Source organism: Hibiscus syriacus, unplaced genomic scaffold (genome assembly GCF_006381635.1).
Source record: "Hibiscus syriacus cultivar Baekdansim isolate YM2019G1 unplaced genomic scaffold, ASM638163v2 tig00007179_pilon, whole genome shotgun sequence".
Lineage (NCBI taxonomy): Eukaryota > Viridiplantae > Streptophyta > Magnoliopsida > Malvales > Malvaceae > Hibiscus > Hibiscus syriacus.
The window spans coordinates 194,519-221,791 of NW_024062128.1; the positions used below are offsets into that span (position 1 = coordinate 194,519).

Consider the following 27,273-nt stretch of genomic DNA (forward strand, 5'->3'; position numbering starts at 1 on the left):
ATGTTATACAATGTAAAATTCGAAGTTTTACATATATTTAAAACTGTTCGGTGTCTGAAAATATATGACTAAGATTAATAGTAGAAAATGAAAAGATATTCATTGAAAAAAATCAATATCAATCATCTATTTTCACTTATGAAACGATTATAAATATGTGTAAACTAAAGAATTGAATATTGTGTAAATAAATTCTAACTCTAAATTTATTATTATTATTATTATTTAATTAATATATAGGTTTATTAGTTCATTTTAGATAAGTTCAATTTGTAAATAAACAAACTTGAACTTTCCAAGAAATTTCCTTCAATAAAGACAAATATATATTTATTATTAAATTTTAAATAGGAAAGACTTTTCATATTTTATAATCGTTTAATTACAATAATATATTCCCAAAGAGAAACGTAAATCGGACGATGGAGAGAGAGAGAGAGAAAGAATTCGGATGGAGAGCCCACCAGAGTCCACTTGTCACTATTCTGTAATTATCACCTTTTTAAAGTGGCTTAGTATAATAATAATAATAATAATAATAAATTTTGTATTATCATTTTAAAAAATATTTAAAATATTAGTTTACAAACAAAATTCTTATTAAATCTAAATCAAAATATCAAATCATCCAAAAAGAACAAAATGAAAAGAAAGAAAAGCAAACACATTTTGATTTTGACTGAAATTTTGCATGAAACCGTCCACGTGCCGTCACCTGTCATCTTCCTCATTTCCTCTCTTGACCCTTTATTTACTTCCTTACAACCTAAGGAAAAAAGAAACATATAGACTTCACTGCCATTTTCAATCCCAGCATCACCTCCCAGAAGAAAAGAGAAAAAGAAATATACCAAAGACAAAATCCGAGGAGAGAGAGAGAGAGACAAAAAGAGTGTTTGAAAGACAAGATTTTCATTGAATCCCAAACGAAAACCATGAATCCCAGTGTCTCTGTCTCTTCTTCCTCCATCTTATTAATCTGTCTTTGTTATATGAATCGGTTTTAGCTCTGTTTATTGCTTTTGGAATATACCCTTTTAGAGCTAGTATGTGAAAAGTCTAGTAGTATATTTTAAGTAAAGAAGCAAAATTCCTTATCTTTTTCTCCTCTAGACTTGATTAAGTCTATAATTTAGCTGAACTGTTTACTACAGATTATGGCATTTGATCAAAACTCGTTACAGAAAGATCTAAGTTCACTGAATGTAGCTGGAAAGCCTGGAATTGTAACTGAAGAGCCTCAAATTGCGGATGCGGTGGCAGCTACTAGTAATGCCCGTGGCAGATACATTGAAGGGTTTTGTCCCAACCCATCCAGGGAGCCCGGGACTCGTGGTTCCATGCCTGTTCTTTATCCAGAAATGGTGAATGATGCCGGTTTTGTAAGTTTAGGTTATGGGAAAGCTGTGCCTTCTGCACCTGGTGTCCCTGCATGGAGGCCTCAAATGCCTGTGCCTGTGCTGGTTGGCGGGTTCGATTATAACCTGAATTCGAGCAATATGGTGGTTGGTAATGCAATGGATCAGGTAAGTCATGGTTATAGTCCTAGTTTGGGAAATAGGAAGAGTGGGAATGGAAGTGATCAATTGTGTAATGATAGGGTGCATATAGGTTTTGCACATAGTTCCAATTTGGGAAACAGGGGTAGTGGTACCATGTGTGATCAGTCGAGCAATGATGTTAAACCGAATTTAGGACTTGGAAGTAATGTTAGTGGTGCCGATCAGGTTAGCGATGACGGTGGGGATGATTCTGTGTCAAGGAAGAAGGTTAAGTTGTTGTGTAGTTTTGGGGGAAAGATATTGCCTAGACCGGGAGATGGGATGTTGAGATATGTTGGGGGGCAGACAAGGATTATTAGTGTTAGGAGAGATGTGAGCTTCGATGAGTTCGAGAGAAAATTGGTCGATGCTTATGGGCAATCTGTGGTTATAAAGTACCAGCTTCCTGATGAGGACCTTGATGCATGGTTTCCATTTCGTGCTCGGATGATCTTGATAATATGATGGATGAGTATGAGAGAGTGGTTGAAAGGACTTCAGATGGATCTGTTAAAACTAAGGGTATTTTTGTTTTCGGCTTCGGAACTTGAACCTTCTTGTATGGTTCAGTTTGGGGATTTGCATGGCAATGTGCAGAAATATGTTGAGGCAGTTAATGGGATTGTGGATGGAGCTGCTGGTGGCATCACGAGAAAGGTGAGCGTAGCAAGTGCGGGTTCAACACAGAACTCTGATATTAGTGGACTCGAGGCTGTCGATATTATAGGTTCTGGTCAAGGGGATGTTGGTGGGTCTCCAACAACAAAAATGTCGTCACCTAGAGGGAACTCAGGTACTTACATGATCCTAAACCCGCTGTTCACGCTGATGTTTCTGGTGTTCATTTAGGAAGTCATGTGGTTAAGTCTGGTCCTCCTCAAACATTCTTGTCTCAATTAGAGGTTGAGGCAGGGCGGACGGTGCCCCTTACTTTGACTCCGCAGCAAATGGAATATGATTTGCGTCAACACTATGCATCTACATATATTGATCCTCGCCATGATGTTACGAATCGTACTGTGCATCTCTCTCCTCAAATGGGGTTCTTGACTCCTGAGTTGATAGGAAATACGATTCCGTATTTGGCCAACAGGAGTTTCTTGATAATGCTGCTCCTCATCAGTACATTCCTGCTTATAATATAAGCATGACTCCCTTCAACTCCCATGTTGGTATTAGACCAGCAATGATTCAGCCACTGATGCAACAACAACAAACTCCGTTGGAGCGTTACTCTGATGAAAATGCATTTGGAACAAGGGTAATTCAGCATCCTGCTGATCTGAGGCACAGTGTTTATCAGACCCAAGTTCCGTCAGCAATGGTTGCAACAGGTTATACTTTCCATCATATTCCTCAACCGAGAATGTAGTGTTCTTTGATGGATCACTGCCTAGGAATGAAGTATCTACTCCTGAGAAGATACTAAGGATAGAGGACTGCTTTATGTCAGAAGGCATTGCCTCATGCACATTCTGATCCTTCGGCACAGGATGAAAGAGAGAGTGGTGTAACACATGTAACACATTCGGCAAATACTAATTCTGTTTATCATAGTTTGTATCCTGAAGACTCAATGGGAACTTCATTGGTAAACAATGTTTTGGTGACTGGAAGCAATGGCATTGCCGAGCAACAAGCTGGGATTCGATATATTGGCCACGTTGATAATCAGTTTGGAGGACTTCAGTCTGCAGCTGCTGGATCTTCTCAAGATCTTGATGCACAAACTGGAGATGAAATAAATATTTCGCCAAGAATAGATAATTCTAATCATTGTAGGATTCCAGCAAGCCAGGATTTGATGGATTTGGCAGGTGAGTTACAATCACCGTATGTTTTGCCGACACAGCACCAGTTTCAAAAGGAGGTTCCAAATTCTGGAGCAGTTGGCATTCAAGCTTCAGAACAGCCAGTGCATGAAGCGTCAAACGTTCAGGCTGTCCCTAAAGAAGATTGCATAGACCCTAACCATCTGATCCAAATTGACGTGATAACCGGTTTACCCGTTGATAATACCAGAAAAGAAGATATTTGGATGAAACATCTCCGCAGATATATGGAAAGGAGGTGCTTTTGGATAATATCTTTAGCCAACGAATAGACTCCAATGAGGTGGTTACTTTGGGTAATCTAGCATTACATGGATATCCACCAGTTCAAGCTCAAACCTTGGATTTCGTTCAAGTTCGATATGGGAACCCTCTGTTTTCTGGTGTTGATTCGGCACATACATTGGGATTGGATGATGTTTCTTGGATGCAGCAGAAGACTGCACAAAGCAACACTGAAGCTGCTCCATCGAATGCTAACAGACAAACTTACTTTTCACCATCAGGTGGAGATGTTTTGGATTCCTCCAATTCACTTTTTAGCAATCAAGATCCTTGGACTTTACATCAAGGTACTTACTTTCCTCCTCCTATACCTAACAAAATTCAAACAAATAGAGAAGGATTAGCTACCAGGGACCCTTTTGGAGAGAACCAGACAGTAATCGGTGGGGAATCAAATATCGAATCGGCAGATGAAGTCCACCAGCCTTCAAGTCATTTAAACAAGAATTCAGACCACAAACAGTCTACTAAAGGCGAGATATTTGAGTTTTGGTTTGCTATATAATGTTGGAATTTATCATTTCATGTTTGGACTAAATGTTTATCATTGTTGCATTCACTGCCAAAGGCTCCACTGAGGATCTCGTCAAGAAAGAACTACAAGCTGTTGCCGAGGGAGTAGCTGCATCTGTTTTCCAGTCTTCTTTGCATTCCGATTCCGATATACCGACAGAGACCAATGCATCTGGTTATGAAGGAAATCAAGACACCGATGTTTTACCTAATGACATTAAAATGCAACATAAAGCTAAATTTGAGGTGGGAATATAAGATCTCTTTGTTCTCCATCTGTATGCTCATTGTCCTCCTTTATTTGTGACTGCCTTCTCTAGATGCATTTATCGAGCTGTCTTTCATACTATTTTTCTTGACTTAGGAAATCAAGACTAAACAGCCGGATAGAATGAATTTTGGTTTTCGAATTTCTGATGGCATTGGTCGCTTGCAGGTTGAATTTTTAAGTACTGCTTTTATGTTTTGTTTGTCCTTCTGAATTAACTTTTGTTGGCCATAAATTTAGCTATATATCATTTGGCAGATTATAAAAGACAGCGACCTTGAAGAGCTGTGGGAGATTGGTTCTGGCACCTTTGGTACTGTTTATCATGGGAAGTGGCGAGGTACAGATGTTGCAATTAAACGAATTAATGATAGATGTTTTGCTGGAAAACCCTCTGAACAAGAACGCATGGTTTGTCGCCTTTTCTCTTTGCTATCTCCTGATGTTTGTCAAATTAGTTCCATTTTTTGTAATTTCACACACTAACAACTTGTACCGCGGTGAATGCACATGATTAGATTGATGATTTTTGGAATGAAGCTATTAAGCTTGCTGATTTGCATCATCCAAACGTTGTGGCTTTCTATGGTGTCGTGCTTGATGGTCCTGGTGGTTCTGTGGCAACAGTTACGGAATATATGGTTAACGGTTCTTTAAGAAATGCTTTACAGAAAACCGAGAGGTTATTAGCTGTTTTGTTTGCTATGCTAAACAACAACCTTCCCTGTAGTTGTGTTTCGGATATACATCTATTTCTATTTGAATAACTGTTGGGCAGTTGCTATTGTCAGGAATCTTGATAAGCGTAAACGACTTTTGGTTGCCATGGATGTGGCATTTGGAATGGAGTATTTGCATGGAAAGAACATAGTGCACTTTGATTTGAAGAGTGATAATTTACTTGTCAATCTTCGAGATCCTCACCGCCCGATATGCAAGGTTAGTATTTGGGCCTGATTTATTTGCAGAATTTCGGAAATTATGTTTGGTTCGAGAACAACAGACTATTAACATAGGAACAGAGCAATGTCTTGTTTCATGCATGCAATCATTTAAATAAAGCAACGTTTGCTTACTCTTTCACATGTTGGTCCTTCGATTATCGTTTGACAGCAGGAGCAAGCTAAGTTATTTCGATTCATTTGAAACTCATTCAATCGGTTTAGTTCTCATGCATAGTTTTTGCTACCAGGTTGGTGATTTGGGCCTATCTAAGGTGAAATGTCAAACTCTGATATCAGGTGGCGTGCGCGGAACACTTCCATGGATGGCACCGGAACTTCTGAATGGAAGCAGCAGTCTCGTCTCGGAAAAGGTATGTGATTGCCATACAGTCTAGTGCCCTCTCATGAAAATGCTTTCTTTTTTCTCCCCCAACATATTGTTTACAGGAGAATTTTTATTTCGGCATCTTCTCTAATATAGGTCGATGTATTCTCGTTTGGTATCGTGATGTGGGAGCTTCTCACAAGAGAAGAGCCATATGCAGACTTACACTATGGGACTATCATCGGTAAATTGCCTTACTTATAAATGTAGTCATCAATTCCTTTCTTTGTGCCCCGATGGATCACACGATTTATCTCCAACAATCATTCGCCTCCTTTCAGGTGGCATTGTGAGTAATACACTCCGTCCACCAGTTCCGGAATCATGTGATCCAGAATGGAGATCATTGATGGAGAGATGCTGGTCAGCAGAGCCATCAGAGAGACCAAACTTCATCGAGCTCGTGAACGAATTACGCTTGATGGCGACGAGAATTTCACCTAAAGGACAGAACCCGCAGTGAAGTTGACAACCCTTAGTCTGGAAACGAATTCGAACAATCATCTCCTATTTCCTTTGCTTGGAGGAAAAAGGTTCTAATATATGCCGTGCCATGAAATATATACAGTGGTGTCTATTGATGGTTTCATACTTTAAGTTTGATTGCGTTGTCATTACAGTTCCATATAGGTGAAAATTGTGTTTTGTTTTGTAAATGAAGACGATATCTTACATCACCTTTCAAGTATTAATTTATCAAAACTTCTTTAGAGTTTATGAAATTAAATGCAAAAAGTCTATTATTTTTTTAAAGTGATTGTTTTAAGGATTTATGTTGTCGAAAATTTAAACGATAAAAAATAATGAAAAAAAGAGTAGAAAAAATTACGTTACCTTCCGTTAGTTTTATTTGATGTGGCAGTTATCTTTCGATAACCTCTTCTTCCTCTTCTCGTTCTTCTTCTTCCTTGTTCTTCTTCTCTCCAAATTAAAACCCTTTGATAAAAGTTATCAAGTTCAAGGCTGGGAATTGCATTATCCCTAAATATTTAATGGCGATTCAAGTAAGCAAAATAACCAATAGATAGAACTCCAAATCCAAGCTCAACTTTCCCAGTCAAACATGATATAATATTCATATTTTAGCCTTTGATTGGAGCTTGCAATGTCTGTATGAATGAATATATATATATATACTCTAACCATGGAAATGAATTGAGGTTTTCTCTGTTGAATCCTTTGACATCAACAAGGAACAGTTCAAAACAAACCCAGAATCAAAAGTTCATGGTTTCTGGTCCCAAACCTAGTTTTAGTGTCCTCACCTTCCTCCTTTCTATACAGCCTCTCATCTTTTGCCTATCAATCAATGCATCACCTCCGCCTACAGCTGCATTATCGACAGCGGCATCGACCGTTCCTCCATCACCCACTTCCTTCGCCACTACTTCCAAGTTCCACCCCACTCCTTCCTAACCCAACCCTCCCAACATCATCATCTTCGAGCGCAGGTCCATCGTATAAAACTAACGAGAGGTAACGTCAGGAACCTTACTGAAAACAAATTAAAAGTTTTAAAACGTAGAATGCAAGTTTTAAAAGTTGGGTGACCAAAACACAAGCGTTCTAAAAGTTTGAGGACTATTTATATACTTTACCTTAATTTTTTTATAAAAATAGAAAATAAACGATCACGTTTATGGACGGGCATAAAATTTGGATTCAAAAGATTTCAATGTGATCCGATCTTATAAGGTCATATATTTTTTGTTGTTGAAAATTTAAAGTTGAGGTCATATTTTTTTAGAAGATAAAGTCGGGTTAGATTTAGATTTAAATTGAAAAATACCTAATTTGACGTAAATTAATTTTTATATCTAAGAATAAATTATAATAATATCTCCATGTATTTTTAAATAGATTTTTTATCTAATATATATATATATATATATATCGAGTCGAGTTCAATTTTTAAGCCATAGAATAGATCAAATTTCAAGTCAAGTGAAATTTTCTCTAATCTAAGTCAGATCAAATTTTAGGTGAAGGAGATATTTTCTTCAGGTCGAGTCTGGTTAGTCGATAATCCTCTAATTCACCCATATTCATCTCAAAATTTACATTATAATATCATGAATGATTTAATGATTTAGTGTCATGAAACTAAAACTTAATTTATAAATGAAAATGTTTTAAAATTTAGTGACAAAAGTGATACAAAATATAAAGTTTAATGACTAACAATGTAATTTACACTTAGCCGTATCTATTCAAATATACAAAGCTTGAGGGAGTTTAATGTTTTTGGTCAAAGCAAGAAATTGACCACTCAAAGTCTAATCATATGTGCTTTGACCTGATATAGATCCGATCTTATATGATATAATACTATAATTAATCTTTATATATATATATATATATAAAGATAATTGTAATAATATTATTCTTTATATTTTTATTTTAGTTAGATTTTTATTTTATATATATATATATATATTTTTGTGTTTGTGGATTGGGTCGGATATAAATTTTATTTTAAATAATCAGGTTAGATTGAATCGGGTAAAAGTCTTTTAAATTTAAGTCTAATTGAATAACAATAGAAATATTTACTTTCGAAATCAGATTCGGATGGAACAAAAATTCAATCGGTCATGATCACTGAGCACAACCCACTGCACCTCAAGAGTCTATAGGCTTGTTAGTTCACTAGAAATGATCGGCTATAATTCACCATGAATGAACAAAAGGAAGCGTTGAGCAAGCATGAATTGTAGTTTATAACGACGTAGTGAACTGGACCAAGACAAAAAGGAAGACAAACCAATAAGTTCCGGATCGAATTTCTAGCAACAACAAGATCAATGTTGCAAAACAATGTTCGCTCTCTAGTATTCAACGTAGAATTCAAGAGATTTTTTTTCTTTCATTAATCTGTTAACGTTAAACGTCTTCCTCTTCTATATATATATTCTCACTTGAGAACGGCTGTAAACTCACAGCACAAGCCTTCGAAAATATTACACTTCACAGTTCACACACTAACATTTGTACTTCTCAAAACGCCGCTGACCGCCGTTTCGACTTACCGAGAGATAACGGCGGTGCAGTTGTTTGCCCCAAGCCTCAGCGAATTAGGGTCCTGCAGTTGCATTTGTATCAAGCCAAGGTAAGCGATTCTAAAGCTGGTGCGGTGTGTCTTGATGTCATCGTCAACAAGGAGGATTTAGAGATAGAACAAGGACAATCTATAGCATCATCACCTCCGTTCTTTTGCGGATCGCCTCCGAGCAGGGCTACGAATCCACTTGTGCAAGATGCTCGGTTCAACGACGAGAGGCTTGCACAAGCGCTTTCGACGCTGCAAATTCCATGTGCATCATCATCACTTGCAATTAAAGCAGGGTGTATTAGGATGAAATTTGGCCTTAAACCGGCCGCAGTTAGAGTTGAAGGATTTGATTGCCTTAGCAGGGATAGCCAAAATTCCGGAGTCCCTGCCATGGCTTAGAAATCAAATTAACATGGTTTAGTAGTGTATATATGGATTACCATGGTTTAAGTTACTCCGTAAATTTTTAGCAAAAAAGTTAATAAAGGCATGCAATTCACAGAAAAGGCCTTGAAACAATCGTACTTTACACACAAACTTCAAACTTCTCCTCACCTACAGAGAAAGATAATAGTTTGATTTAGAAGAAGGGAACAGAGTATCCAGATAAATGGCGGCCAAAGCAGCTGAGATGATCATGGGGTGCGTCTTTGAAGCAAGCATATCGATCCAAGACAGTTTGATCGATCCGAGGCCATACCGTTGAAACTGCAAATGGCATTGTACAAGCAGCAGAATCTCAAGAACTTCATTCTTAATGGAACATAAAACGACTTTACCACAATCTCAGTTACCGTGGTCCCCTTATAAAATCTTGCTTCACTGCCATCAAACAAAGTTCGCTCGCCTCGTGTAAAAGGCATTGAGTTAGTAGTTGAGCTATTACTACTTCATGTTATTAAAATATATTATAGCAATCACGCAAGTATACTTATCGTCACCAAGTAATAAAGTGTAAATCCTTTTAGGATTTCAGACGTTGAACCCACAGAGTGCAAAAAGTTTACAATTAAGTTTGAGAAACAAGTGTTTGATTGAATTGACATATAAATGAAACAAATTAAAATAAGGAATATAATGGAATAGAGGTAGGATCATGCTGCAGCACTAGGAACAGCACAGAGTCAAATCAAATAAAATGAGATGATAAAAGGGAATCTTTGCTCAATTCAGGCAATTAACTTAACTACAATGTATTTATCATTAATTACTATTAACGGATTAATATGAATTAGGTCTCATTAAGACAAACAAACACAAAGTAATGATGCTAAACATTTGGCAGCATACATCTTAACATGCATTTGCTTCTCACAATACCAAAGCCACGAAATTAGCATGCAAGTCATTTAATTTATCTCTAAATAAAATAACAACATACTTAAATAATGAAATCTCTTTCATCATTCAAAAAGCATAAATCACAAAATAGCAAATTAAATAGCATTCATAAAAACAAGGGTTTCACCCAAACGACTAAGTTTAGAACATTCAACATCCACAAATATATAAAATCAACTATCTAAACTTTCATATCTCAGGCAAAGGCAAAGTCTAAATAGTTTAACGGTTTTGTTGTTTATGTTGGTGAGACAACATATTATTCTTATGTTTTCAAATTTTCAAGTCTTTATATGTATTTGGAAGCTGGTAAAATTCTGGTATCACCTTGTCCGCATCATGTTTGTTTTAGGATGGTCATGCGTTGGATTAAGTAAAAAAAAATAAAAAAATCAACCGATTCGGATCTGAACCTTAATTTTCATGTATAATTTTCTCTGAATCTCTAATCAGAATCTCTAAAAAGAACACTATGAGAAAACAAGTAGGGTGTTCTTGTTTTCCTAATTTAGCACAGGCAGTAACAAGAAAAAAATGATCTCTATATTTCTATCTTGTCAATTTCCTTGTTTTCCTCATTTTCCCTCAATTTGAGTCTTACAAAATTCCAACTTTCCAGGCACAACCTGAAAAGAATCACCTGAAGAAAATGATATTATAGGTAGGCTGAAGAGTAAATGCATATTGATTGAGATAACCATAACAAACACTCATCGTTACCGGGAAATCTTGGGGAATTCTTGTTCTTTTGTTCCTGTAGGGGCCAAGACCTTGGCAACATGCTACTTTTTTGCAGACACAGTTCTTGGAGAGCAATCCCACACAGCTTCTTTAATGTTTCATCAAGAACTATCATCATCAGATTAATCCAAAGTCTGATCTACCAACCACTTGGTATCCATCTTTTTTCTTGGATAAAATATACTTTTTTTGGATACCAAGTGGTCGGTAGATCATGCTTTGCCGTGATCTGCTTTCTTAATTTTGAAGCGTGTTGAGAAAGAGAGTTAACAACGAATGTAAAGAAAATGTATCTTGCATTTACAACATATCAGCTGGCTATTTATACAAGCCTGTACTGCTGAGCTGGTTCATAACTGCACAGTAGTTGTAACGGCCTAAACCAATTCTTAACAACATCTTAACAGCCTACTAACCACTCTAACCATCTCATGCATGTACTCACACCATCATTCATACATACATACATTCACAGTTATTATTCTAACAAAGCGCCGTGAACGAATGCTTCGCCAGGGTGTTGATCTTGAGCAAATTAGTTCGGTAAAATGAACAAAAAATCAGAGATTTAACCTCTTGTTTCCTTTTATTGCATCAATGATGATGACTGATGCCATTTCTTTTGTTTTCTCATAGTGTTGTTGTTCTTCTTCCTCCACCCATTGGGTTTCATTCATGAGAAGGAACACGAGTTGTTACAGGAGCAACTAGAAGTAATAGTGTACTGGTTCAACTTTGCTCCTATGCCATTCAAGATAACAAATGTAATGATTGTTCGTTTTCTTTCTTTTAATAGGCTCAAATGACATGATGTGGTAGAAACTTTCCCAGTAAATACAAAGCTAAAAGAGATGACACTGATCTTATGTATCTTTTTCTTCTTCTTGTGTGTGTATTTGTTAGATATACGCTATGAGGAAATCATTCAAGTAATAAATAAACGAATATTAAGTTATTATTAAATTCATTTTAAGTTGCATGCATGAATGATTCAAGACATTAACAGCTCCATGCTTTGATAAATTGTAGAAGCTAAAGCAGATTGTTTTGGACCAGCTTGATATATTTGCCTTCCAGCCGATGCATCCTCGGGATAATCAGTGACATAACGCCCTAAACCCTAAAACCTAAACTTTACGTACAGACGGTTAAATTCAACAACCTTCGAAGTTCAAATATAACCATTTCCCAGGTTAGTTTTTGATGCATTTGTATTTCCTTTCTGTCTACCATATCATGACAGTAACCTTTATGTTCAAATTACATTTACAAGTAACGAAAGCATCACCCGTTTCGGACCCTTACCGGTTTACCATTTCCTTCATCCGCGAGAAGCTTTCGGTGTTTCGCGTTTTAATTGTTCATGCTAGAAAAAGTCATGGTCTGTTAAGAACTTTATTAACCAATTGATATCATATATCTTACAGATATAATTATTTAAATTCATGACCTTTAGAGATTACAACTTTATTTTTTATCAGGTCACTTGATGGGTTCTTACTAAATTTTATAGGACGGAGACACGGATAAAAGGAACAATAATAAAGTTGCAGAAACATTAGATGACCTATAATATGCATCTGTTTTAGAGTGCTTTCCCATGTGACAAAATGTGAAAATGGGTGTTGCTTGTTCCATTCACGTAATTTTCCTTCTTTAAACCTTTCTTGTTATTGCTGCAATTGGTAAGATGTGTGCATCATGGCCTGTATGGTATACCTTTCACGCATTATTTACGTATTTAATCACAATATTATTGTTTTTTTAATTAATTACTAGTATCCGATCTATTGATCGACTAATCCAGATCGGATACTGCAAAGGCGAAAGCAACCCAGTTTGTTCCATTCTCAAACTCCAAGATTCAAACCCCTGATCTAGTTTAATAGATCTATTATTTCATCCACTAGACGAACTGATTGTTGGTTAATATTATTGTTTTGTTTAATTCAAAGATTTATTATTGTTATACGTAAGATTGAAGACTCACTTTACAACTAAACATAATATATTTAATGAAAGAAAAGGACTCGATGTCGCCAACTAAACACTTGGTTTTTTTTTTAATTTATCGAATTATTAAATTATTAAAATTTTATTAAATTATTATAAAATGTCGTCATGATAAATATAAAAGGAGAAAAGAAGTTATTATAATTTATGTAGATATTTTATAATTTTAATTATATATAATCGAATTAAATTTTAAATGTAATTACTTATAATTTTAATTATATGTAATCAGTCAATTTTTAAAGGAAACCAGAATTTATGTGTTTAATGATATCAAACTAATTTTTATTATCAAGTTACTTATAATGATTTTATAGCAAGATTTTCCTAAAAAGAAAAAATAAAATAAGTTTTAAATTAATGCTTAATAATCTACTAAAAGCTTATATTTAATTGAGAATTGATATAATTTTTTTTAAAATAAAGATTAAAAAAAACGTGAATTATAAGCGCCAATAATATAAGACCCGCCATAGCTACTTTCTTCCTCTCCAAACTTAAGTTTCATTGGAAACAGAAAATAGAAAGGAAAAAAAGGAACAATTTGAAGATCTCTCTATGCTTGGACTTCAAGGTTCTTCATAGAGGCTCTTCACCTAGTTCTCTCATCAGGTAACTCTAATTCTACTCCCAAATATCCTTTAGATTTTTTTTTACATGATTTCTTCATTGTTATATGCATTGCTAGATTTTTGTTATTCCCACTGTTTAGTCAAAACCCACATTGAAGTTCACTTAAATCTTCGCTAATAAACTCATTTCTAGTCCTGGGTTTTCCCAGATCTGACAAAATTCGGAATCATGGGCAATTTCGGGATCTGGGTGTTAACAATCTGCTTGATATTTCAATCTGGATATGGGTTTTATTTGCCTGGTAGTTACCCTCTCAAACATGTGGTTGGGAATTCTTTATCTGTCAAAGTGAACTCCCTAACTTCCATCGACACTGAAATGCCCTTTAGCTATTACAGTCTACCCTTTTGTAAGCCTTTAGAGGGTGTTAAGGATAGTGCTGAGAATCTGGGTGAGCTTCTCATGGGAGATCGGATCGAGAACTCACCATATAAGTTTAAAATGTATACTAATGAATCCGAGATCTTCTTGTGTCAAACTGGTAAGCTGTCATCTGATGATTTTAAGTTGTTGACGAAAAGGATTGATGAGATGTATCAAGTTAACTTGATTCTCGATAATTTGCCTGCGATAAGGTATACTATGAAAGAGGGTTTTATGTTGAGGTGGACTGGGTATCCGGTTGGTGTTAAGATTCAGGATGTGTATTATGTGTTTAATCATTTGAAATTTAAGGTGCTTGTTCATAAGTATGAGGAACCTGATGTGGCACGTGTTATGGGGATTGGGGATGGTGCGGAGGCTATCCCCATGGGCAAAACGAGATTTGAAGTTCCTGGTTATACGGTCGTTGGCTTTGAGGTGGTTCCTTGCAGTGTCATGCATGATAGTAACTTGGTTAAGAACTTGAAAATGTATGAAAAATACCCATCTCCAATTAAATGTGAGCCGACTACTGTGTCAAAGCCCATCAAGGAAGGTGAGCCGATTGTCTTCACCTACGAAGTTACTTTTGAGGAGAGTGATATCAAATGGCCATCTCGTTGGGATGCTTATTTGAAGATGGAGGGAGCCAAAGTCCATTGGTTCTCGATCTTGAATTCTCTCATGGTGATCACTTTCCTCGCTGGTATAGTCCTTGTGATCTTCTTAAGGACTGTTAGGCGGGATCTGACACGGTACGAGGAGCTTGATAAGGAGGCCCAAGCAATGGCGAACGAGGAGTTATCTGGGTGGAAGCTAGTAGTTGGGGATGTTTTTCGTGCCCCATCCAATCCAGCTCTTTTGTGTATTATGGTCGGGGATGGAGTTCAGATCCTTGGGATGGCAATTGTGACGATATTGTTTGCTGCTCTTGGATTTATGTCACCAGCATCCCGTGGAACTCTCATTACAGGTATGCTATTTTTCTACATGATTCTTGGTATTGCGGCAGGCTATGTTGCAGTTCGTCTTTGGAGAACAATAAGCTTCGGCGATCCCAAAGGATGGATTTCCGTTGCTTGGAAGGCTGCTTGTTTCTTCCCTGGTATTGCCTTTTCGATTCTAACCGTTTTGAATTTCCTGTTGTGGGGAAGTCACAGCACAGGAGCTATTCCATTTTCTCTCTTTGTTATTCTACTTTTACTTTGGTTCTGTATCTCGGTTCCACTCACCCTAATTGGTGGGTACTTTGGGGCTAAGGCACCTCATATCGAGTACCCTGTTAGAGCCAATCAGATCCCCCGGGAAATTCCAGCTCAAAGGTACCCATCTTGGCTGTTAGTTCTTGGTGCCGGGACTCTACCTTTCGGTACCCTTTTCATCGAGCTTTTCTTCATCATGTCTAGCATCTGGATGGGACGAGTTTACTATGTCTTTGGGTTTCTGTTCATTGTTCTGATCTTACTCGTTGTGGTTTGTGCCGAGGTATCTTTGGTGCTAACTTACATGCATCTCTGTGTGGAGGACTGGAAATGGTGGTGGAAATCGTTCTTTGCATCCGGTTCCGTTGCCATCTACATCTTCCTGTACTCCGTAAATTATCTCATCCTCGATCTTAAGAGCTTGAGTGGACCGGTCTCGGCTACTCTCTACTTGGGGTATTCTCTCTTCATGGTTCTCGCAATCATGTTCGCAACCGGCACCGTCGGATTCCTTTCTTCTTTCTGGTTCGTGCATTATCTCTTCTCTTCGGTAAAGCTGGATTGAAGAAGGTTCTCCAAACACAGAAAAAATGGCAAATTGAAGAGGCTTTTGAGGAAAGAATTCAACCCTTACATTAGTCAGTCATCTGTTACCTTGAGCTTTACCTTTTTAGGAATCTTAATGTAATAAATAATAAAATTTTCCCAGTTTAGCTTCATTCTTTGTTATACAGATTTGCATTCCGATTTGGCATTTGGGTTGCATTGGTAAACTTTGCTATGGTATAATTACTATTTTATCATCCATTATCCATTCTAGTTAAAATTTCATATGTATTTAGATTTAAGGGTAAATTTACGTTTAGTATCTATACTATTTCTTTTGTTCTATTTTGGCACCTGAACTTTATTTTTTCTAAAAATCATTTCTAATGTTTAATTTAGCTTTCATTTTGGTATCTCATTAAAAAAACTTGATGATAATGTTGACGTGTCAGTATAAGGTAAAGTTGCGTCATTATTGAAAAAAATATCACATCAACAATTTGGCTAATTTTTTTAATGATGGGTATCGAATTGAAATTGAAATTAAATATTAAGTATGATTTTGAAAAAATAAAGTTTATGTACTAAAACGGAATAAAAGTAATAGTTTAGATATCAAACGTATAATTTACCCTAAATTTAATTGTGAAATATATCATGTATTTAAATAATTTTATTTTTTTAATATTAAATAAATAGTAAATTTTGACTTGCAGGTCGGACCAAAAACAAGCTTACTAGAAAAGAATTTGGGCTGCAACCTGATCCAGCCTAAGGTCCGTTCATAGTTATAAAATAGATATTTTCAATATTTTAATTATTAAAATTCACAATATATATGGAATAATATAAAATATTAAAGTTTATCAAGATTATATAAAATTTTCCAAAATTTTGAAGAAATTTATTAAGAAATTATAATTTTTTTTGGAAAGGTATAATTTCTTGAAAATATTCAAAAAAAGTTTAAATAATCTTAAAAAAAAAAATACACCTTTCGAGAATTAAAAAATAAAATTATAATATTAAAGAAAATCATAAAAATACTTTCAAACAACCCGAAACTGTATAGAGAAAAACTCATCTAACATAAAGTTAATATGATTTAGGGGTAAAAAGATTGAAAGAAAAACTCCAATGGTCCCATGCTGCCCACATCCAAGCAACATAGACTTCCACATAGTATTTGAAAATCTTTGATTCTATGCAAAGTGATATTTTACAGCCTCCTTCCACACGAACATGCGTATGTTGTTACTTGGCGATCAAATGAGACTGGTGATAAATTTTGTTCATAAAGTGGCTTAAAAACATGCTTTTTACATTTGTTTTATTTCTTAACATTCAGGTTCGTGATGAAATTCTAATCGACAGATGTGTAGCTAGAAGGCTAGACCCAGTGACTGGGAAAATTTACCGTATGAAGCATTTCCCTCCCAACTCGGAAGAAATTAAAGCAAGACTGGTTACCCGTGCTGATGACACAGAAGAGAAAGTATGATTCAATTTAACCGTTATTATTTATATTCTTTTATTATGTTGCTTTTGATTGGCTTAGATACAGAGGTTCAAGATGTGTGAAACTGTGAAATGGAACATGGCAGATACATATACATTTTCAACATACTTCTGGTTTAGTATTCATCTTCATGCATGGAACTAATTTGAAAATTAGAAACAGGATCTACTGATGGTTATATACACATGACCATTTCAAAGTACCGCTTGGACATGGAGAAAATTCAAATCTCATGTCCTCTTTTTAAACTAGACAAACCTGGACGGCCCTACATGGAGCATAACTTGACCTTGAAACATATCTTAATAAACCTATCCAGAAGGAAAGTGACATGTCAGCAGTTCAGCCTTTATTACATAGCATCATGAACTGCAGAATTTTCCAGTGAATTGAGCTTGCAAAATACTTACTGGTCAGAATTGCACATGGTGTTGCAATGCCTATCAGTTCTTCCATGCCCCCGCGTTACTTGGGGGAAAGAAGAGATATGGTGAAGTATTGGCGGGAAAGCTGCCTGTACCATTTTTGTATAATAGATGTTTGTTTCATTTCATGAAATGTAATCTACCATGTGCTCTGTGTCAGCTGCCTAATATCCTCCTCCTTTTTTATCTGTTATTTAGGTGAAGTCACGACTAGAAATATACAAGCAATATGCTGCAGCAATCTCATCTACTTACAACAGCATAATGAACAAGGTTTGGTAGATTAAACTGCTTTCTCTAGTTCTATTTCTTCTTACTTGTATCATATTTGTTTGAATTTCCCCCCTCACAGATTGATGGAAACCGTCCAAAAGAAGCAGTTTTCAAAGATATGGACTCCTTGTTATCTCAACTGCAGAAGGATAAAACAACAAAATCAGGTACGTGAAAATGAATTTCAAGTTTTGGAGGGAAATGATCTTACTTTGCACTGTCTTGGTGTACTGATAAAAAAAATCCTACTATTTTCAAGTTTTATCAAAGGCTATTCAGGAACTGAAACTTTTTGCAATATTTAAAAGCTTTCGTTTATAGATTTTTTTTTTGAAGGTTTCTTTGTAGATTATTGAATTTCTCATTTGGGGACACTTCACCTTTTATTGACATTTTTAACTTCATTCCACTGTTTGTCTATTACTTGATGATTATTACATTTACGAAGTAACTTCATTTTGAGCCGACTTATACTTTCTGCACTTTTAGCTTCAGTTATCTATTTTGACTTCTTCCTGGTTCCTTCTTGGTTCCAGAGAAACCAGTTCTTCAAACCGAGAGCCATCTAGATCAGGCATCTTCGAACCAGGTAAAGAGTTCTACAATTTATATAGTCATGATCAAGTTTTCTATATCCAACTCTTTCAATCTAACAAAGGTGTCAATTAGTTTAGTATAATTGTTCTTTTCTTACTGTATAAAGACCTTAGAGTAAAATCCTGCCTTCACGGTGGTAGAGAAGGTTAAAGGAAATGGAGGACTATCCTTGTATAGCTTACTCAAGGGAAGGAAATAAAGAGTATAATATTCACTCGAAGTTCAAGTTATGTTCTTACTTTAGCTTTTGACAGGAAAAATGGAGAGGAATTCCAACTAGACTGAATAATATTCCTCATTCTAGAGAAATCCGGAATTATTTCTATGATGATGTGCTGCAAGCCACACAGAGAGCTGTAAATGATGGAAGAACTCGATTGAAGGTGAGATATCGGTACTTGATTCAGTTGAATTGAATTGCGCTGCTGTAGAAATCAACGTAACTTTTATTACTAGCACATGAATGGTAGGTTTTTCTTTCTTTCAAACTTCAATGTTTTTCTGAATCAAGATTATAATTTTATTTGTTATGTTTAGCTGAATCTTATTCTCTTTGCAAAATGAAAAACTAAGGTCTAATTCTCCATTTAGTGAAGATGCGGAAAAATTAATTATGACTATAGATGGCACCATGGACATGGTTTTTGCCACCAGATTTAGCAACTTTAGTCTTCTACTGACTGCAGAAGTTTCTTGAGATATTGGTTAGAGAATTCAATGTAGATTTATTGTACTTCATAAATAAAGTGAAGAAGTTTCTTCTCATCTCCATATTGGTTTGTATGAATTTATGCGCTGTTTAATTCTAATATGCATTCACTTGTCTAATTCTAATAACAAGGCATTCATCATAGGCTGAAAATTCTTCAAACTAGTCACAGATCCAGGACATATGGTTAAGACAAGCGGACAAGCGGGTGTCTTTGGCAAAGAGTTATAAATGTTTATGTAAGAGTATGTGGCTTAATGGAGGATGGCAACGTTAAAAAGGGGAGAAGAAACCTAAAGAATGACACCTTTTTTTGCTTGGTCTAATAGACAATAATATCACAATAGGGTCCATTAACCTGACTCACTAAGTGAGAAAATCACCGAACTTCAACTTGTAATACCCGCTCTTCAATGTAGCACAGGAGCAACTGTTCATAGGATTAGCAATCTATGATATTGTTAACTAAGAGATGGAGTTTGTAATGGGAGAAGTTACACTTCATAAATGTGAATTCAGAAAGCTATGCCCAGTAAGTCAGATTTTTTTCCCTTTCTTGTATCCACAGGTGGAGATTAATATTCCCGAGCTGAATCCAGAAATGGTGAGAGATTTATCATTATTTCTTTTGCTCTTATATATTTCCCGGTAACTTCCTTTAGGGCTAACCAATCTTATGATGGACAGGATGTTTACCGTATAGGTACTTTAATGGAGCTAGTCTGAGAAATTGCTCTTTCATTTGCTGATGATGGAAAACGTGTGAAGGTACTATTAGTAGTTAATGATATAATTCTGGATATGTTTCTTGCATTTGTCCAGAATTTCCAACGACTCTTCTTTCAGGTTTGTGTCCAAGGCTCTAGGGGACAGGGTGCACTTGCAGGAATGCCCCTACAACTTGCCGGTACCCGGAAGATTTTGGAATTCATGGATTGGGGTAATTATGGCGCTATGGGAACATTTATCAATATTGGTTCAATAGGTACGAGACAATTTCGGAGAAAATATTTCTGTAGATTTTCTGATACTGCTTGCTAATTCCAAAGTTATGCGAAGTACTACCATCTCATATTTATCGTGTTTATCTTTTTAACTGCCTTGACTATTACAAAGATGAGCATATCGGTAGCTTTGCGAAATATTAGATCAGTTCGAGTATCACTCTACATGCATGATTATATGATTCTCCTTTTAATGTTTGCTTTATTTGCACCGACAGGTGCCAATGAGGTTGGTGAAGAAGATGATATGTTCGTCTTAGTGGCACCTCAAAATGCCGCTGGTAATTGCATCATAGATGAAGAATCTATATTACTATGCTGTTTTAAGAGCCTTATACTTGACAGTTTAGTTTCTAACCTTGCTCCTAGACTGATGCTGCTGGGAAACGTCCGGTTATACTTATCAATCCTAGACTCAAGGTTGGGTTCTTATATCAAACTCACTCCTAGGTAAAATTAATGATGCTTACACAATGCAATCAAAGATGAAATCTCCTATCTCATCGGAAAATGCTTTGTTCTGTTTTCGGCTTTATCACGGGGAAAACGATTTCGGCTTTTATCACGGCAAAAGATCCATCTTGGTGAACTCAACTTGCTCCGTTTTTTGGTATTGTGTAGGCAGTATTCATTTCTATATCTGACCTGTTTAGTTTTGAATTTCCCTGGGATAGGATCTGCCTGGATCAAGTGGCATTATGCAAGTAAGTTAACCTTTCTTCATGTTGTTTTTTTAATATATTCCCCGTCATTCGTTTTAAATTTAAATTTTACGAGTATGCTTTCGCAGGGCCGTCTTGTAAATTTTGGTGGCCCTATGCCATAACAGTAAAATAGGTCTTTTAAAATTAAAATATTAGATATATAAAGAAGTTCACTAATATTTTAAAATTTATTATAACTATAAGAAAACGTTAAATAGTGGTAAAAAATATCTTCATGTAATAATGTGGGCCTTGGACTTGAAAATTCTTAGACCAAACATCCTAAATACACACACACACATATATATATATATATATATATATATAAAAAAGACTTAAAAAAATTTAGAGGCCCTTACAAAAATTGGACCCTGTGCAGTTGGGCAGCCCGCACAGGCCCAAAACCGGCCCTGTGCTTTCGGATATAAAAGGAAATATTATTTAAATTTCTTAAAAGTAACAAATTGTTATTATAGTAGCATAAAACATTTAATCAGACGTTTACATACCCAACTTATGTTAAGAGGCACTTTTTGAGTTCCTAACTGTATATTTTTCTTTACAGACAGGATAAGAGACTGGCGTATGCAGCTTCCTTTGATAGTTGCTACTTTTTCAGGCTTCTTTATTATGCCGGAACCCAGTATCCAAGCATGGGTGCAATAAGGTATAGGTTATCATTTGCTGAGATCCGTCAAATTGCATGACAAAGGACAAGAACATGTTGCTTAATGTAGATATTTCGTCAATGCAATCTTCGGTTCTCTGAGAGTCTGAGTTGATTTTTTCTCATTGTTATTGCATACATGATATCGTTCCAGTGCGCTTCATAAACATCGGATGCATTACTTTTGTCCAAACATTTCATCTGTTGAAATTACAGTGGATTAGCCTTTGTAGAGCACTATCATATCGTGATTTCAGGATGACATACCCGTATGGTTACGAACTGTACAAGAGGGTGGACGAACCACCGGGGAAGGAAAAGTATGTTCCATTATCGACTTTTACAGAAAGGCCAACCATCGATGAGATCAACGATGCATTCCTCGGAAAACCAAGGTATTTGTCTGTAACACTAGAAACGGCTGTAAATTTGTGTTGTTCTTTAAATCTCCCTAACGTGTTCATCTCCTTCGGGCTTCTCTTTACAGAAATAAAGATAAGAAAGCCTCCGGATTTTGGTAAGCTCGACACGAACGCTCGTTACGCCGACTTTGATTTCTCTCTTGATGTTGACCGATACAAATGTTGCTGTTGCAGGGGCTTTCCGAGTGGTGTATTTTGAGTGCAGTTGAAGGTGTTTAACCACAAAGTAAGGCAGACATCAAAAGCCAATTTGTATATTAACAAGTACAATATCAATAGCGATGGAAAGATATATAGGCTCCTTGGACCGACTTATAATCGTCCCCATCAGGCTCCAGATAGAGTATCAAATACAGTTATGTGTTCATCTTGAACTCTCGTCGTAATCACAACTATTTGATTTTAGATATTTTATTATTTATATTTGAAAGTGCAATAACAAACTAACCCCACGAATTATCCAAATCTATGATATTCAAATTTGTATAAAAAAAATAAAAATATCACTTTTATTATTCAAATAGCAACCACATGAGCTAGTTAAGGAAATTCTGAACATATACTATCTTATAATCACCTTATACTATTCAAAAATAAAAAATAACCACAAAAACTTATTAAGAAATCTTAATGATAAAATAGAATATTATTCTCCCTATAAATGTGTGTTGACAATGGTATAAGAAAGATCTCCAAAATAAACAACCAAGGATCCTCCATCTTAATCCAGGCAAACTAGGGACGGAGCTTAGGGCTCAAGGGGGTCCCGGTCCCTGTTAAAATTTATATATTTGGTATAATTTTTGTTTAATAGTATTTTTGTTTATGTAGGGGTCGAACTAGAGAATGATAAGTCTGTGTTCTTAAATTTTTAGTCTAATTACAATTTAAGTCATTGTAAGTTTAAATATTAGATAAATTGGAAGTTGTCTTTTGAGTTTTGAGATTTTTTTAATTTAGAGCGAGTACAAGATAATATCTGTACAAAGACTTTCAACTATTTGACAATGAAGGCTCATATCCCTACCTACGTTCTTCAACTCGGGACCTCAAAGATGACAACAATTCTTTAATCACTAAGATCGTTTGGTTCATGTTGAATTTCAAGTTTAAATACCTAATAAATATTTATATTTTTATTAAATAATCTAATATTTCAACCCTTTCAATATTTAATTACGTATACATCATTCTCTTTTTTTTGACAAGGAATCCATGGAGTTTTACAGAGATTAAAAAAAGCACATATGACAGTAGAACACGTGGAAATTAAATCTTAAAATGAGGAAGGACTAGTCTTCCATCTCTTCCATTTGACCTGTAATATGGGAAATATTGACGGATGCTTGTTGCTTTGTAAATGGCTGGATTCTCCGCCGACACAAGTTGCTCCGCCGCTCCATATGGCTTATCTCTTACAGCAGCTGCCGGAACAAAGAAACATGGTACTGAGGTTCTTGGCCCCACGCTTCTAGCTAATACTCTATGGTTTACGCTTTTAAACTTGTCATTTGATACAATCTACAAAACAAATACTCCATATAATTTTCTCATTACCCCTAATTATTTTTCCTAAGCATCATACTTGAATGTGGCATACCTGCAAAAAGTCACCAATATTGACCGTTAGATATCCATGGTGATAAGGCACGTCAACCCACTGATTCTAATGAATAACTTGGAGCCCAATATAAGATTCCAAAAGAACGGTTAGAAACGATGCATCAGTGTGACTGGATGCGCCTATGGTCAGCTCAGATTGTGGACTTGATGGATAATAATGGAATGCGATATGAGCACCTTTCATGCAGCCGATTCTCGCCAGGTAATCTCTCCTTAACCCTAAACCCTCCGATAACAATTCCAATAACGTCTCCTTCAGTTGCTGCATATATTTCTTGTACTCACTCGTAACCTTCCTGCAAAAAAGAACAATCCATCAAATGATATACATCGAGCGAATTTATAATTTGAAGCAATTGTTGATCTTCCTTGTTAGAAACAAAGATATCACGATAGTTATAGGGGTTCATTTTTTTTATTTAAGTGGAGAATCACAGCAAGTAATTAAACGATAGTTATAGCAGTTGTCCCCTTAATCGAAGAAATGCAACTGCTTATAGCTATAGCTAGTTCGTTTAATTCCCGTCTTTGTATTATAGATAGTTTGTTCAATTGATATAGTATCTCTCCACACTGCCACCTTTGTATTATAATCGAAGATCCTTTGGTTGACTTCGTTACTCGTACACCATGCTTTCTTCAACTCTTGAGGTTGTTCATGGAATCCACGAACGGCATCCAACATGCTTTTCATTAAGTGAAACGGAACTCCGTGATTAAATATCCGGAGAAACCCCATGTTTGAGCCGCGTCGAGTATGATGTCCACGATTTCAGATCTGCGTTGATCGGTCTCGACGCCTTCAAGTTCTATCACCGGAATCTGAAGCTGCACGGTTAAAGTGGCGTTTGGTGAAGAAACCTCCGGGGGATGGATTAAACGAAGCATAGACGTAATATTGTTGTGTTAGGGAAATCTATACCATTTTTATCCTTTGATTAGTTTTTTTTTTTTGGATAATTAGATTATTATTACCCAATGAAAGTAGTAACTGCTTCAAATCCAAGACAATCAAACAAGCATAAAAAAGGGGTGTCAAGATACACAAAAAATCATACTATACCCCAAGAATTACAAAGAGAAAGATTAGTTATATCCAATCTATTGACAACCCTATTGCTAAGTTGTATTCCTACAGTCTTTTTGATTGAGGCCAGAATCTCGTCTTCGAATCTGTAGGTTCCTCAAAAAAGTCTTTGATTCCTTTATTCCCATATTGTATAATTGAGAGTGCACCAAGAAAGCTTCAATATCCTAGTAAGCAAGGACTTTCCTTTCCATGTGTTATATGCCCAAGTAAACAGATTAGTCCAGGTAAGAAGAGGTTTATGAATACCTGTGAGCTGAAGAATAGAATTCCAGATTGAAGCAGTTGTTTTACATTCAACAAAGAGATAGTTTCTGGATTCCCTTGCTTCGGAACAGAGGATGCACATATTATTAGTTCCAATTCCAAACCGTAGCAGCCTATCCTTTGTAGGAAGGCGATCCAAGATAACCATCCAAGAGATTAAGCTATACTTGGGAATGTGTAATGAAAACCAAATCAGTTTATGCCATGGGACTTTATCGTTTTTCTGTCGAACCTCTTCCCAAATCAGTTTGGTAGTCACAGCTCCGGATGCAAGAAGAGGTCGAGCAGCTGCTCGGAGTTTCATGATTTTCCTTAGGATCCAACTTGAGTTCTTCGGTTCTTCCATGTGCCAGAAATCATGATCCTTGATGAGATAGTTGAGAATCCAAGCTACCCTAAGGTAACCCTCCCCTACAAGTAATTTCTTTATGAGTAGAATCATGGATGATTTGTTCCATGACTTGATGTCCTTAAGACCAAGTCCGCCTTCCGACTTTGAGGGTGCAAATTTTACCCCAGCTAACTCTAGCTCCCACTGCTGAAATGTCGGAACCTTTCCAAAAATATCTCGAACAAATTTGTTCGATTTTGTTAATAACAGATTGTGGCAAGACAAGTTGCCTACACCAGAAGTTTGCCACACTAAATAGAACTGTTTTGATCAACTCCAATCTGCCAGTGTAACTTAGCTTCTTCCTGGACTATTGATAGAGTTTGACCTTGATCTTGTCTATTAGAGGCTGGCAGTCTTTGACCGAAAGCTTCCTTGTGACCTGAGGTATCCCCAGATATCTGGCGGGTAGTTTTCCAAGCTTAAAACCAGAAGAATTAATAATAGTGTCAAGAGAGTAAGCTGAAATTCCAGTAGTAAAGATTTCACATTTTGCAACATTAAGCTTGAGGCCATAAATTTCATAGAAGTAGTCAAGAACAGTGATGACTCCCATGACAGATTCCAGATTTCCCTTGCAGAAAATTAGGAGATCATCAGCAAAAATAAGGTGGGTGAGATGAATTTTCTTGCATTTAGGATGGAAATTAAAGACCCCTTTTGCAGCAGCATTGTTGAGTAAATTAGATAGAATATTCCTTACCATGACAAATAAGATAAGGGAAAGGAGATCCCCTTGTCTAAGACTCTTAGCACCCTTAAAATACCCAGTCAAGCTTCAATTGAAAGCTATGGAGTAAGTTGCAGCAGAGTAGCAGGCCACTATCCATTCTATAAAAATATTTGGTAATTGAAGAGCCTTTAGAATGCTAGGAATGAATTTCCAGTGAATTGAATTAAAATCTTTTTGAAGATCAATTTTCAAGGCACACCTTGGGGAAATTGATTTCCTCCCATAACCTTTCACAATTTCTTGGGCAAGGAGGGTATTGTCTATAAGGTATTGTCTATAATACTCCTTCCTTTAACAAAAGCGGATTGGTTAGAGGAAATAATCTTTGGCAGGAATTGAGTCATCCTAGTAACAATGATCTTTGTGATGGCCTTATAAATTACTGAACGACATGAAATAGGGCGAAAATCAGAGACTTTGACGGGGTTCAGTATCTTTGGAACCAAGGCAATTGTAGTGGCATTAAAATCTAGGAAGATATAAGATTCCTTGAAGAAAAAGGTAATAGCTTCAATCACTTCTTTTCCAACCACTGCCCAGGTTTTCTTGAAGAAAATAAAGGAATATCCATCTGGGCCCGGGGCCTTATCATTTCCTTGGCTGAAAATGACCTCCTTGATCTCTTCTGGAGTAACTTCCTTAGTAAGGCTATCATAATCTTCAGAGAGAGGAATAGGATGAATAAGGTCTTTAAGAAGTCTGGTGGGATATTCTTTAATATTAGGGTCTTGAGAGCCTATAAGTTTTTGGAAAAAAGTTTACTACTTCTGAGGACACGTCATCAAAAGTTTCCAACCTTCTTCCTTGATCATCCACAATCACTCTAATGGTGTCTTTCTTCCTTTTAGAAGCAATGATTGAGTGAAAAAATCTGGTACATTTGTCATCTTCTTTTAGCCAGTGAATTTTTGCTTTTTGTTTGAGAACTATTGTTTCGGCTTCCTCTAAGGAGGTGAGGTCATTTTGCAGCTTGCCAACAGACTCAACGCCTCTTAAGGTAAGGATTTTTTGTTTTTCAATTTCTTCTCTCTTTAGTCTAACCCGAGCAGAAATGTCACTGTAGTAGTTATTATTGAGGGTTTTGAGGCTGACGTTAATGCGTTTGAGCTTAAGAAAAAGCTTCTTCATAGGATTTCCTTAGATTAGAATGGACCAAGAGTGGCTGACAATATTAAGAAAATTTGGGTGCAAGG

General features: G+C 36.1%; 2 protein-coding genes and 2 pseudogenes across 2 annotated transcripts; all 4 read left to right on the top strand.

Annotated features, from left to right (window-relative positions):
• The first annotated feature begins 1,070 nt into the window (after positions 1-1,070).
• Positions 1,071-6,309, top strand: LOC120201344 (annotated as a pseudogene).
• A 686-nt stretch (positions 6,310-6,995) lies between these two features.
• Positions 6,996-9,254, top strand: LOC120201295. The gene is made up of 2 exons (XM_039201933.1): positions 6,996-7,162; positions 8,742-9,254. Exons 1-2 carry the CDS (start codon positions 6,996-6,998, stop codon positions 9,217-9,219), a joined length of 645 nt encoding a protein of 214 aa, XP_039057864.1. The 3' UTR covers positions 9,220-9,254.
• Positions 9,255-13,397: 4,143 nt separating this feature from the next.
• On the top strand, positions 13,398-15,858 carry LOC120201345 (transmembrane 9 superfamily member 11-like). The gene has a single exon (XM_039201972.1). It carries the CDS (start codon positions 13,717-13,719, stop codon positions 15,676-15,678), a length of 1,962 nt encoding a protein of 653 aa, XP_039057903.1. The 5' UTR covers positions 13,398-13,716; the 3' UTR covers positions 15,679-15,858.
• Positions 15,859-16,971: 1,113 nt separating this feature from the next.
• LOC120201296 lies at positions 16,972-22,295 on the top strand (annotated as a pseudogene).
• The last annotated feature ends 4,978 nt before the right edge of the window (positions 22,296-27,273 follow it).

Bases quoted from the DNA above. Each gene is read 5' to 3' on its own strand.
- LOC120201295 (XM_039201933.1), top strand. From the start codon at position 6,996: ATGGTTTCTGGTCCCAAACCTAGTTTTAGTGTCCTCACCTTCCTCCTT. The intron at 7,163-8,741 runs GTTCCACCCCAC...TACACTTCACAG, and splicing joins TCCTTCGCCACTACTTCCAA to TTCACACACTAACATTTGTA.
- LOC120201345 (XM_039201972.1), top strand. From the start codon at position 13,717: ATGGGCAATTTCGGGATCTGGGTGTTAACAATCTGCTTGATATTTCAA.